The following is a 14030-nucleotide window of genomic DNA, read 5'->3' as shown; positions in this document are numbered from 1 at the left end:
AGCCATCCTCTTTGTGGTAATTTGTTACAGCAGCCACAGGAAACTAATATATACACTCAGAAGTTTTTAGTAATCTAAAGGTCTGCTTCTGTCTGTTTTATATTCTGCATTGTGACTATCAGAGACTAGAGAGCCCTTCCTTAAAATTCTAATCCTTTCTTAGAAATATCAGAGGAAGTGTCTTCATACCCTCAAGTTTCAACAGGCCAAGAAAATGATTATATTTTATAAGATAACATTGTTATTTTTGTCATGTCATTCCTTTACTACTTCCAGTTTGTCTCTTTGTTCTTGACTTCTTTTTTTTTTCCTATTTATCTTCAGATGGGGGGGGCGGGGAGACATCGATGTGAGAGAAACATATCTACTGGTTGCCTCCTCCATGTCCCCGACCAGGGCCAGGGACGAACCACAACCGAGGTACGTGCCCTTGACTGGAATCAAACCCGCGACTCACTGGTCTACAGGCCAACGCTCTAACTGCTGAGCCTTACTGCCCAGGGCTTGACTTCTTTTTTCTAAATCCTCACACAGGATATGTTTTACTGATTTTAAAGAAAGGGAAAGGGGGGGGCGAGAAAGATCGATCAGTTGCCTCCCAGACAAACCCCCACCCGTGATCGAACTAGCAACCTTTTGATGTACTGGATGATGCTCCAGCCAACTGAGCCACACTGGCCAGGGCTTAACTTAAGATACAGTTTAGCCCTGGCCAGTTTGGCTCAGCGGTTAGAGCGTCGGCCTGTGGTCCGGAGAGACCCGGGTTCGGTTCCTGCTAAGGTCACGTACTTCAGTTGCAGTTTGTCCCCGGCCCTGGTTGGTCGTGCGGGTGGCAGCCACTCGATGTGTCCCTTCACGTCGATGTTTCTCTCTCTCTCCCCCTTCCTCTCTCTCCCTCCCACTCTATCTGTACAAAAAATGGAAAAATATCCTCGGGTGAGGATAAAAAAAAAAAAGATACAGTTTACGTTTAGGAGTTTAGGGGAAGGGGTGAGTAAAATACTGGTGAGGATAGACCAACAGGTTTTGTCTGCTTAAAAGTATAATTCCTAGGAGGTCCCCCTTCCACTTTTCTATCTGCTTTACTGTATCCTCCTCCTCCTCTTCAATATCTTAATGTTAAAATGCCACAGGGCTCAGTCCTTACCCTTCTCTGTTTACTCTTTGGTGATTTCGACCATGCTTACGATTTTACATACTATCTATATATAACAGCTTCTCCCAAATGTATATTTCTAGGCCAGACTTTCCCCCTGAACTCCAGGCTTGTCAAATAGATATTTGGGTGTACATTTCCACCTAAGATAGATGGGGCATCTCAAATTTAAATATCAGAATGTGAACTGCTCTTAGCTTCTCCCTAAAACTTGCTCTTTTCACAGTGTTCATTATTTTAGTGACTAGCAGTTTCAGCCTTATAGTTAATCAGGACAAAATCTTCTCAGAATCTATCAGGAAATTCTATTAGTTCTATCTTCAAAACATATATCAAAACATTTTTATCACCTCCACTGATAAAATTAAAAATGGAACTGTCTTTTGACCCAGTGATTCCACTTCTAGGATTATATCCCAAGAATCCCAAAGCAGCACCTCTATGTTCATAGCAGTGTTATTTACAATAGCCAAGATCTAAAATCAGCCTAAGTACCCATCAGTAGATGAGTGGATTAAAAAGCTGTGGTACATTTACACAATGGAATACTACATGGCCATAAAAAATAAGGAACTCTTGTCATGGCCAGCGTGGCTCAGTTAGTTGGAGGTGTTGTCCCATATACCTAAAGACTGTGGGTTCAATTCCCAGTCAGGGCACATACTTAGGTTGCAGGTTCAATCCCCAGTTGGGGCATGAATAGAAGGCAACCAATTGATATTTTCTCTCACATCGATATTTCTCTTTCTCTCCCCTCCCCCCTTTCCCTCTCTAAAAGCCTATCCGCGAGTGAGGATTTAAAAAAAAAAAAAGAAGAAGAAGGAACTCTTACCTTTAGCAACAGCATGGATGGGCCTGGAGATTATTATGCTAAGTGAAATAAGTTAGAGAAAAACAAATACCATATGATCTCACTTGTATGTGGAATCTAATGAACAAAATAAATTAATGAACAAAATAGGAACAGAGGCATGGATACTTGGAACAGACTGACAGCAGTTAGAGGGGATTGGGAAGGACAGACTGGTGAAAGAAGGTGAAGGGACTAGCCAAAGGCAAAGGAGTATACTAAAACTTGCGAGAATTTAGAGATAGTATTTTATTTATATTTTAAATCCTCACCCGAGGATATTTTTTATTTTTCTTTAGAGAGAGTGGAAGGGAGAGAGAAACATCGACGTGAGAGGGACACATCAACTGGTTGCCTCCTGCATGACCCCAACCAGGGTCGGGCCAATCGCAACCGAGGTACATGCCCTTGACCAGAATCATACCCTCAACTCATTGGTCTGTGGGCGGACGCTCTAACCACTGAGCAAAACCAGACAGGACCAGAGATAGTATTTTTTAAAAGAAACAAACATTGTTTATCTCAGAAAATCTTAATTATCCACTTTAGCCCTAGCGTATGCTGTGTAAAGCAGTCTTTATTTGTATATTAGAATCATAGTCTTTTAGAACTAAGTAGCTTAGATATTATCTGGTCTCAGCTCTCAAATAAGGAAATTGAAATTCAAAAAAGTAGATAGACTTGGCTAAGATGCCAGGCTAGGTTAGTATTTCTCTTCTGTTGATCTATAGCAGTCAGTATTTTAACCAGTTCAAGAAAAAATTGACAGCCAGATAGGTTTTTTTAAAAACTTATTTTAAAACTTTTTTTTTTTTTTTTTTTTTTTTAATCCTCACCCGAGGACATTTTTTCATTTTTTGTTCAGATAGAGTGGGAGGGAGAGAGAGGAACAGAGAGAGAGAAACATCGATGTGAAAGGAACACATCGAGTGGCTGCCACCCGCACAACCAACCAGGGCCGGGGACAAACTGCAACCGAGGTACGCGCCCTTAGCGGGAACTGAACCCGGGTCTCTCTGGACCGCAGGCCGACGCTCTAACCGCTGAACCAAACCGGCCAGGGCTAAAACTTTTTTATGTCTCTGGACACTCTATCATTTTGCACTACGCTTTTTCTGCTATTTCCCTATTGGTGTATTGTTTGCCCTGCTGAATAAAGAGAGCCTGGAATGAACTAGCCAACATGTTTTTAATCTTTATTGAAAAAAAAATGGAATGAATAATGCTTTTTCTTTTTTGCAGTAGCTTAATTTTTGTAATGGATTGAATAATGAGTATTATTTGTAATGAGTATTATTAAAACCATAGAGTACCATTTTTTTCTACCTCCCAATCAAGAATAGGCTTAGATAAGTAAAGGTGGCAGGTGCATGTTTCTGAAGCTGTTTAAGAACCAACTCTTGCCCTGGCCGGTTTGGCTCAGCGGTTAGAGCGTCAGCCTGCGGTCCGGAGAGACCTGGGTTTGGTTCCCGCTAAGGGCATGTACTTCGCTTGCAGTTTGTCCCCAGCCCTGGTTGGTCGTGCGGTGGCAGCCACTCAATGTGTCCCTTTCACATCGATGTTTCCCTCTCTCTCTCTTCCTCTCTCTCCCTCCCACTCTATCTGTACAAAAAAAAAAAAAAAAAAAGAACCAACTCTTTGGCCCTGGCCTGTTTTCTCAGTGGTTAGAGCATTTGGTCACCAGTTTAATTCCTAGTCAAGGGCACATACCTGAGTTGCAGGTTCAATCCCCAGCCCTGGTTGGGGTCATGCAGAAGGCAACCAATCAGTGCATCTCTCTCCTATCCATGTTTCTCCCTCCCACCCTTCCACTCTCTCTACTGATTAAATGCAACTGGTTTTATATTTTAAGTGATGAATTCTTAGGACAAGGTCCTCAAAATAGATTCCCCCTATAGTTCTGTTCTGTATCATTGTGGGGGGAATCTATCTCAGGGACTTTGTCACATATAGATACAGATACAAATATATACATAGATACAGTCCTGGAGTACAGAAAGCATTTTGAGATGCAAGAGAAAATGAAAACATATAAAGAAGAAAATATGCAGAATTTTCCTCATAATTAAAGGAGAATGCTGCAAATAATGTGAAAACATAAACTGGTGGACATGAATAAAGGTTTCCTGAGTTAATTTTTTTCTAGATTTCCTATTGGGAAATCAAAATGATTTTCTCAAGAATATGTGTGGATATCAGAAACTTCTTTTTTATTTTAACCTTTAACTGGTATAACGATTATCCAGAAAAGTGTATTGATTGTGTTTGTAGGTCAGTGATTTATCACAAAGTGAACATACCTCTGTAACCACTACACATGTCAAAGTTCCTGCAAAAGGTAACTACAGTCCTGATTTCTAGCATTGCAGATTAGTTCTGCTTATTTTTGAACTTTATTTAAATGAAGTTATATAACGCATTCTTTTGTGTTAGATTCATTCTTGCTTTGTGTGTAGTGGTATTTTGTTCATTTTCATTGCTTCTAGTATACTAGAGTGTGAATATAGTCTATTGATACAAATGTGGGCTGTGTTAAGTATTTTGGCTTATTGTAATTAATGCTGTTACAAATAGTGTTATGTATATCTTGGCTGCATGTGTGCATTTATTTCTCTTGTGCTTTCATTTCTAGAAGTATAAATGGGTAATAGAATACATATATATATGTGTGTGTGTGTGTGTGTCTATGTATATATGTATGTTCAAATTTGGTAGATACTGTTAAACAGTTTTTCAAAGTAGTTTTGCCATTTTGTATTCCCTCCAGCATTTCATATCTTTACTAGTACTTGGAAATGTCAGTCTGAATTTTAGCCATCCTACTGGGTGTAGTGGTTTCTCAATATGACTTTAATGTATATGTCCCTGGTGACAAATGATGTTGAGCACTTTCCATATCCTTTTGTGAAGTGTCTATTAAGTCCCTTGCCCATTTTTCTATTGGATTATCTGCTTTGTCTTACTGATTTGTAAGTGTTCTTTCCATATTCTGGACCACATTCTGGTCCTTACTAGTTATATGTTGCAGATGATTTCTTTCACTCCCTTAAAACTGTCTCTTGATTTTATTGTAGTCCAATTTAGCAATATTTTTATAATGGTAACTACTTAAGCAATCTTAAGTGGTTCTATTAAAGCAATCTTTATGTTCTATTTAAGCAATCTTTATATTGGAATATTCTCTTCTGTTGACTCTTAGAAGCTTTATGATTGTACTGATCACATTTAGAATTATGAACCATCTGGAATTGAATTTTATGTATGGGTAAACTATAGGTCAAGTTTATTTTCTCTCACATGGCAACCAGTAAAACAGTACTATATTGTTTTGTTTTTGAAAAAGCTATTCTTAGTGCTCAGCAATATCATATTGACATAAATCAGGTATCAATATACATGTGGGATTTTTCATCAGAACTATGTTCTGTTTCATTGGTCTTTGTGTTCATCCTTGTGATGTACCACACTGTCTTCTTAATTACTGTAACTTTATAATAAGTCATTATATCTGGCAATGTGAAAGTACTCCCCCTCCCCCCACCACACACACACAAACACACACACACACTTTATTTTTCTTCAAGACTGTGTAAGTTGCATTTAGTCCTTTGTATGTACGTACATGTACATATTATTGTCAGTTAAAAACAAAACTCCTGAAGGCAGTGGGGAATTATTGAGATCTAAGTGTTAATGATAAACAATTTCGTATAGGAGTTTAATGGTGATAAGTTCAGCTCAAATCTAGAATCTTTTAAGATTACAGAATGTCCTTGTTATTTTAGCATTGGTTTTATATTCTCATGTAGCCTGTTCAATAAATTGACCTTACTTAAAAAAAACAAAACAAAAAACCTGCCCTGGCCGGTTTGGCTCAGCGGTTAGAGCGTCAGCCTGCAGTCCACAGAGATCCGGGTTCAGTTCCTGCTAAGGGCATGTACCTTGGCTGCAGTTTGTCCCTGGCCCTGGTTGGGTTGTGCAGGTAGCAGCCACTTGATGTGTCCCTTTCACTACGATGTTTCTCTCTCTCTCTCTCTTCCTCTCTCTCCCTTCCGCTCTATCTGAATAAAAAATGGAAAAATGTTCTTGGGTGAGGATTAAAAAAAACAAAACAAAACCCAGTGGTAGGAACATACTTGTTTGAAATTTCATAGTGAATTGTAAGTTTATTTCATTTTATTTTATTTTTGTACGTTTATTTAAAAAATATACAAACTAAGAATATGCAATTAAATGATCTTGGTGTTTTGTTTTATTTTCCAGAACATCTATAACAATCTTCTGTAAATTGAACTCTTTCAAGAATCTCTGGAGCAACCAAGTAGGATATTCTTACATCATGACTTAATCTGAATGCAAGAACAAGAAATAAGTTTTATCTCTAAATATTATGAAGGACTGTGTGTAAACACAGACCCTGACTCACTTCTAATGAGCATTTTAGACATGAGTTTACATCGGCAAATGGGTTCAGATCGAGATCTTCAGTCTTCTGCTTCATCTGTGAGCTTGCCTTCAGTCAAAAAGGCACCCAAAAAAAGAAGAATTTCAATAGGCTCTTTGTTTCGGAGGAAAAAGGATAACAAACGTAAATCAAGGGAGCTAAATGGCGGGGTGGATGGAATTGCGAGTATTGAAAGTATACATTCTGAAATGTGTTCTGATAAGAACTCCATTTTCTCTACAAATACCTCCTCTGACAATGGATTAACCTCCATCAACAAACAAATTGGAGACTTTATAGAGTGCCCATTGTGCCTTTTGCGGCATTCTAAAGACAGATTTCCTGAGATAATGACTTGTCATCATAGATCATGTGTGGATTGCTTACGACAATATCTGAGGATAGAAATTTCTGAAAGTAGAGTTAATATCAGTTGCCCAGAATGTACTGAACGGTTTAATCCCCATGATATTCGCTTGATATTAAGTGATGATGTGTTGATGGAAAAATACGAAGAATTTATGCTTAGACGGTGGCTCGTTGCAGATCCTGATTGTAGGTGGTGTCCAGCTCCAGACTGTGGGTGAGTTAATTTTTTTCTCTGAGGATAAAATAATAATTATGCTGACTTTTACTCAAAAAAAAATCTTAACATGTCAGATAATTCATTCAATAAACAAGTATATATTGAGTGCATATCACATGTCAGGCAGTGTTCTGTGTTAAAGGCAAGATACTTCTCTTACTCATTTTGATATTGTCTCTGCGTTACATATTCACTTAAGCACATTTTTTCAGGGGGAAAAAAAATCTAAAATAGTAGAGTGCCAGATCTAGTTGTGGGCAAAATTGATTGTCCCCATTGATGTGGAGAATTTTTATTTTGGTATAACAGATTAAATGATCAGGGGTTTTGTTTGTTTGTTTTTGGTGGGGGGAGGTCATTTATATAAATTTAAATAACCCTTTTGAAAGGTACTGTAATGTGTATTACAGTATATAATGTGTTCATGTTGGTGTGAATAAGTATTTGCTAGTCTCAAGATCTAGAGGTTATGTACTACTTCATTTGCCTCAAGTTTTTAAATTACAAATACCATTTTACCAACATTTAAAATAAAATCATTTTACTTATATATTTTATTATTATGTCTTATGCAGCCCCTATTTATAGAACATTTACTATGTACAGTTGTCAGAACTAGGAAGAAGTAGTCCTATGCTCCTCAAGAATAACAAAAGTTATCAACACTGGGTACAATTTAGCATATCGTTAGTAAACCAGAAATTATTTATAAGTAAGAGTTTAGGAAAACCCAGAATTTTGAAGATTATCTGTGTATAATCTCAGAGACAAGGCTGGAATGTAAATTTATCAAGTGACGATTTCAGGACTCATTGTCTGACTCTATTATTAAAAGCTTGTTGACTAGCAAATTTTCAGATTGCATCTAGCCTATATTCTGTAATTATAGAAAAGTAGTAATATACAAATCCCAACTAGTTTCCTAGGTATCACTAGCACTTAACTATCCACAAGGGATTTCTGTATAATATAAAGCATTAAAAATATTACCTAATTATTTAACATTTTATGAAATCATTAATTGTATGAAAGACTCAGAGATACTATTCAGTATTAAATTTGAATTGTGCTCTTATAACTGCAGGAAGCTTGTACTGTAACGTAAATAACGACATGATATATTAATGATACTATCTAAACTGGGCCAAGGTTGACAGTGCTTTCAGATGTATAGCAGAAGCAAACTGCGGGACCCATGAAGTAGTAAACTCTCAATAAAAAGATGGGAAGAAAATAGGGGTAATGAACAATACCTTTAAATAAACTTGAACGGGAGATAGTATCCTGTCAGAGAAACAGATTAGATATGACTATCATTCTTGATCCCATGGAACTCTGCACAACATGTTCACATTCATTAGAGTAGATGATTTCAAGTTGAATAGCAAATTTCAGGTTAAAATATTTTGTAAATCATTATAGGAAATAATCCTATAGTGAGAATTCTTTATTTATTTTTTATCCTCACCCGAGGACACCTTTGCATTCATCTTCAGGTAGAGAGGGAAGGAGAAAGGGAAGAAGAGAGAGACAGAAACATTGATGTGAGAGAGACACATCAAGTGGTTGCTACCCACATGACCCCAACCAGGGCTGGGGACAAACCGCAACCTAGGTACATGCCCTTAGCAGGAACCGAACCTGGGACTCTCTGGTCCGTGGGCCAACGCTCTAACCACTGAGCAAACTGACCAGGGCCTATAGTGAGAACTCAAATAGCAACATGCCTACATACTGTTTTTTGTTTTTTGTTTATCCTCATCCTCACCTGAGGATATTTTTCCATTTTTTGTACAGATAGAGTGGGAGGGAGAGAGAGGAAGGGAGAGAGAGAGAGAAACATCGACGTGAAAGGGACACATCGAGTGGCTGCCACCCACACAACCAACCAGGGCCGGGGACAAACTGCAACCGAAGTACGTGCCCTTAGCGGGAACCGAACCCGGGTCTCTCTGGACTGCAGGCCAACGCTCTAACCGCTGAGCCAAACTGGCCAGGGCTTTTTTGTTTGTTTGTTTTTTGTTTTTAATCTGGTTTTCTAACGATCTTTTATGGAACCCCAGGGTAAGAGTTATTTAACAAGTTCCATTGAACATTTAATAGCTTTAAAAGAAAAAAATCTGAAAATGGTAGAACAAATGAAAAGGAGACTTAAGCATTAATACCTGTGTTAAGAAATTGAGACAATAAATCCAGAGTCACAAGCTCTCCGGTCACTAAACAGGTGGATTCTCTTCTGCTGGGTTGATTGATAATGTCATCATAATAGATAATAACAACACTATCAACCTAGTAGAACACAATAGAAAGGGCTGACATAGATTCTAGTGTATATAAGAACTTGACTTTAGGGGAAGCATGCCAAACCAACAGGGAAAGGATTGATTATTCAACATCTAGAATTGTGAACATTTTCTATTTGAAGGGAAAAAAATTAGATTGTCATCATACATAACATAGTGAAACAAAATCAAAATAGATTAAAGAGGTAAGTTACAAATAAAAGGAAAAACTAAGAAAGAAAATAGAGATGAATAGAGCTCACCTACTGCCTTATTTATTAAAACTGAACACACATTTACCCTATAACTTAGAAAATCCATTCTTGGTTAAATACCTTAGAGAAACTTTTTATTTGTGTGCCAGGAGACATCTAGTTAGCAGACATGTTTAAGAAGGTTCATGACAGTAAAATGGATAGATACATTTGGTTTCATGGTTATCTCTTGAAAGAAGAACTTGGAGGGGCAATCGAGAAATGTTTAAAGTTGTTGATAAATAAGGTAACTATAGGTTTTCATTGTCCAAGATAGTTTCAGTTTATGCTTATTGTACTGGTGTAATTTTTTTAAATCCTCACCTGAGGGTATGTCCACTTATTTGAGAGAGAAACATTGATCAATTACCTCTCATATGTGCCCCAAACCAGGAATTGAACCTGAACCCACAGCCTAGGTATGTGCCCAGATTGAAAATCATACCTGTGACTCTTTAGTGCCCAGGTGACACTCCAACCGAGCCACACCGGCTAGGGCTGGTGTAATTTTTAATAGCACTACTTTTCTTTCTCAAGTATTCCAGTTTAGGTTGTGAATTATGATCACCCTATTGATACTGTTCTTAGCTTGTGGGGCAGATACAAAGATAGTGGTTTAATTATTCTTTATTAATCCTTTTGCATTTATGACATTTCTCAGTAAAATTTAAAATTTTTTCATAAACTCCTAATTTGGGGTATTTTTACACATTTTTTTCCTCATTGAGATTTCATTGTTAAAAGTAGAAAGCTTAGTATCCTAAATATTATGGAGCGGATAACTTAAATGTTAAGTATCCAACATAAAATAGAAACATCTACTTGAATGGATTATATTATTATGAAAGCAACCATTTGGTTGTTATGTAAGTAAGACTTTGGTCTTGATTAATTTGGCTATTAATTAATTTTTGGTTCTGGTGGTGGTCAGTAGTCTTACCCACAAAGAACAAAGAAGATGTTATAGAGATTAATTACTTTTATTTATGTATTTTCATTTATATTTAAGATTATGTTACAGGTTTTATGTAGAAAAAAATCACTCAGTAACATAAAATTTATGTATATACTTTGGAAACATTGAGTACTCCATAAACCCTCATTAAAATTTAGTTTTACTTAGCATGAATATATACAGACCTAATTTTGAATCTCCATCCTATCATGTTGTTATAAGGATTGAGATAAATCTTTTTTAAAGTGAGTTTTTATTGATATTTTAGAGAGAGGAAAGGAGAGGGAGAGAGAGATAGGAACATCGATGAGAGAAACGCATCAGTTAGCTGCCTCCCACATGTGTCTCACTGAGGATCGAGGCTTCAACCCAGGCATGTGCCCTGACTAGGAATCAAACTGATGGGACAATGCTCAGTCCACTGAGCCACATTAGGTGGGCTAGATCTTTGATGTTATTACTAGCATTATTCCTAGCACACAGTAAGCTTCTCATAGCTCTTATCATTTCTCATCTCCATTTCTGAAATTTTGTTTTTATTTTTTTTATATCAGACAGTGATTCAAATATTTAATCCACATATTAACTTAAATGTGTTAAGTTACTGGTGTGAAGCCAGGTACTGGAGATTTAATAATGAACAAAAGACAAAAATCCCTGCCCTCTTGTAACTTAAAATCTTTAGATCCATAGAGGGACATTTTCAATTTAAACTCCACTTATTTTAATCTGGCATAAGGAGTACTGGTAAATATCTGTTTAGCAGTTATTTATGCTTAGCATGTATGTAGCATTTATTTAACCCTTTTTATTGTATAACATACTGAAAGACTTTTTATTTCAAAAATGCTAGATATGAAATTATGAGTCTTTCCTTCAGTGTTTCATGGTTATCAATATGAGCATTTTCTGTATCTCATATCAAATTTACTTAAACATATTGTTTCACACATTTTGAGATATATTTCCCTTAGCTCAGAGTAGAAAGAAAACCTGACCTGGTTTCTATTTGAGATCTTTCAGATCTTCTGACCTAACATTCATTCCACTCTTCTGAGGGCCAGGGCATATTAAACTTGTTTAAAGGACAATATTTCTTGAAGGAAAAAAACCCTCTCGACAAGGGAACTAGGAGGCCAAACCTATGCACTGCATTTTAACCAGGGTAAGGTTAGCTAGACTGCTTTGGGAGCAGGTTCTTAGAAAAATCTGGCCACGGCTAAGGAGAAGAATTGGGATAAGAGACATGTAGAGGGAAAGCATAGAACCTGTCTTGGATAAAAATAATTATCTTCTGCCTGTGAGGCCTAGTTTGTACATTGTCTAGGCAGATAACAAAGAGTTGGTGTTTAGTTTCTGTCATCACTTGAGTCAGTTGACTAAGACCACCCTTCTACCAACATGTTATCCCTGTCATCTAATGTGAACGCTTCTGACTGCTGGGGAACTTTTAAATATAACGAACATTTATTATATTAGAATATAATTAATGATTTAATGTCTGTGAGCCTCTCAGGGCAAAAAAAGAAAAAGTGTTTTTTCTTTGTAACCACAGGTTAACCTCCATGCTTAATAAAGAATTATTGAATGGCCCTGGCCAGTTTGGCTCAGCTATTAGAGTGACGGCCTCTGGTCCAGAGACACCCGGGTTCAGTTTCCACTCAGGGCATGTACCTCGGTTGCAGTTTGCCCTGGTTGGTCGTGTGGGTGGCAGCCACTCGATGTGTCTGTCTCTCTCTCTCTCTCTCTCTCTCTCTCTCTCTCTCTCTCTCTTCCTCTCTTCCTCTCTTCCTCTCTCTCCCTCCCACTCTATCTGAACAAAAAATGGAAAAATGCCCTCGGGTGAAGATTAAAAAAAAAAAAGAATTATTGAATGAACCAATCTGACTGTATGCCACTAACATAAATCGTATATCCTAGGAACAGTTAATAAACCATTTTAAAGCAATGTGATAACTGTAATCAGGTTTGTGTAATTTCAAGCTGATTTTCTGATATTTAATGTCTATAAATAATAACTTATTCTGATGGTACTGTTCATAATGGTTTTTTAAAAATGAGGCCATAAGTGTAGGAACTAAAGAATATATATTTTTAGAGAAGTCTAGTTAATATCCACATTACTCTCATTCCTATCCTACAAAGAGGGTTTTAGCCACAACTTGACCATCTTTTGACATGCTGGAAATGCTTTTGTAGGCTGACCCTTTAGAAGTTTTATACAGAGAACAGATCTGACTTTTGATTTTCTCTGGAGGAAACAAGCATGTGACTAGAAAACAGCATGTTTTATGTGTAGAGAGTCATAATGATTAAACTGTGTTTCAGAGGCAGTTGTAATTTATAACTGTTGATAAATTAGATGTGTTAGAATATTCATAAAAATATTTTACGAGTTAATAGCTTGAGCTGAGAGTTTGCCCTTTTTAATTTATTCTTCCTAAACGAAATTAATCTAGTTCTATTTTAACACCAAGTAATTCAGTATCTACTACTGCTACACCAAACGTTATTAATTGATACTAAGATATTTTAGTTTTAGGGAATCAATAAAAATAACATTCTTCCCCTCATACCTTTGTTAAGAACCAAGTTGATATGTACAACACAGGAGATATGTCAGCTTTCTCTTACTTACTAATGGACTCAAGAATGTGGTTTTAGATATTACAGCCAAAAAGCCTTGTTAATACTCTCCTAAATTAAACAGACTTCCTCAAATAGTATGGGCAGTTCTCTCAATAATTGTAGGCCTCTCCTGCAGCTTGTAGTGGGAAATAGACTGCGTCTTCTGTAGGAAAGCAGATCCTGAAAGGGAACCAGGAGATAAGCCTCACTTTGTCTTTAGACTTTCTCCCAAATATATTAATCAACTTACTCCTTTTCCACGGAAATAATAGTGATTTCTTTCTTCTCTTCTCTTCTCTTCTCTTCTCTTCTCTTCTCTTCTCTTCTCTTCTCTTCTCTTCTCTTCTCTTCTCTTCTCTTCTCTTCTCTTCTCTTCTCTTCTCTTCTCTCTCCCTCCCTCCCTCCCTCCCTCCCTCCCTCCCTCCCTTCCTTCCTTCCTTCCTTCCTCCCTCCCTCCCTCCCTCCCTCCCTCCCTCACACAAGGACACTTTTTGCATTCATCTTCAGATAGAGTGGGAGGGAGAGAGGAAGGAAGAGAGAGAGAAACATCAATGTGAGAGAGACATATCAACTGGCTGCCATCCACACAACCCCAACTGGGGCCGGATACAAACTGCAACGAAGGTACATGCCCTGAGCGGGAACTGAACCCGGATCTCTCTGGACTGCCAGCCGATGCTCTAACCACTGAGCAAAACCGACCAGTGCTAGTAATTTCTTATAAGCGGAAACACAGCCTATTAATTCTTATATAAAACCTGATGTTTCCATTTAACTGGATCAAGTAATTTTGCTATTTCTGGTGATACTTTCTTTGTTCTTTAAAGGTTGCATTGAAGCTTTGTGCTTTTGAGAAAAGGTTACTTGGACTCCTG

At 37.3% G+C, this 14030-nt stretch overlaps 1 protein-coding gene across 2 annotated transcripts in view; it reads left to right on the top strand.

Annotated features, from left to right (window-relative positions):
• Positions 1–14030, top strand: part of RNF19A (ring finger protein 19A, RBR E3 ubiquitin protein ligase) — a 42349-nt gene that overhangs the window by 6462 nt on the left and 21857 nt on the right. The window contains exons 1-2 of one of the 2 annotated variants that reach the window (XM_036263808.1): positions 4276–4344; positions 6270–7033. In XM_036263808.1, the coding sequence (XP_036119701.1) occupies positions 6360–7033 (674 nt within the window). In that variant the 5' untranslated portion in view covers positions 4276–4344; positions 6270–6359. Of the gene's footprint in view, positions 1–4275; positions 4345–6269; positions 7034–14030 lie in introns of those variants that run through there. The other variant, XM_036263806.1, reaches the window with a different exon arrangement.

The sequence above is a fragment of the Molossus molossus genome, unplaced genomic scaffold (assembly GCF_014108415.1).
Source record: "Molossus molossus isolate mMolMol1 unplaced genomic scaffold, mMolMol1.p scaffold_m16_p_16, whole genome shotgun sequence".
NCBI classification, from domain to species: Eukaryota; Metazoa; Chordata; class Mammalia; order Chiroptera; family Molossidae; genus Molossus; species Molossus molossus.
This window is presented reverse-complemented; position numbering and strand designations above follow the sequence as displayed.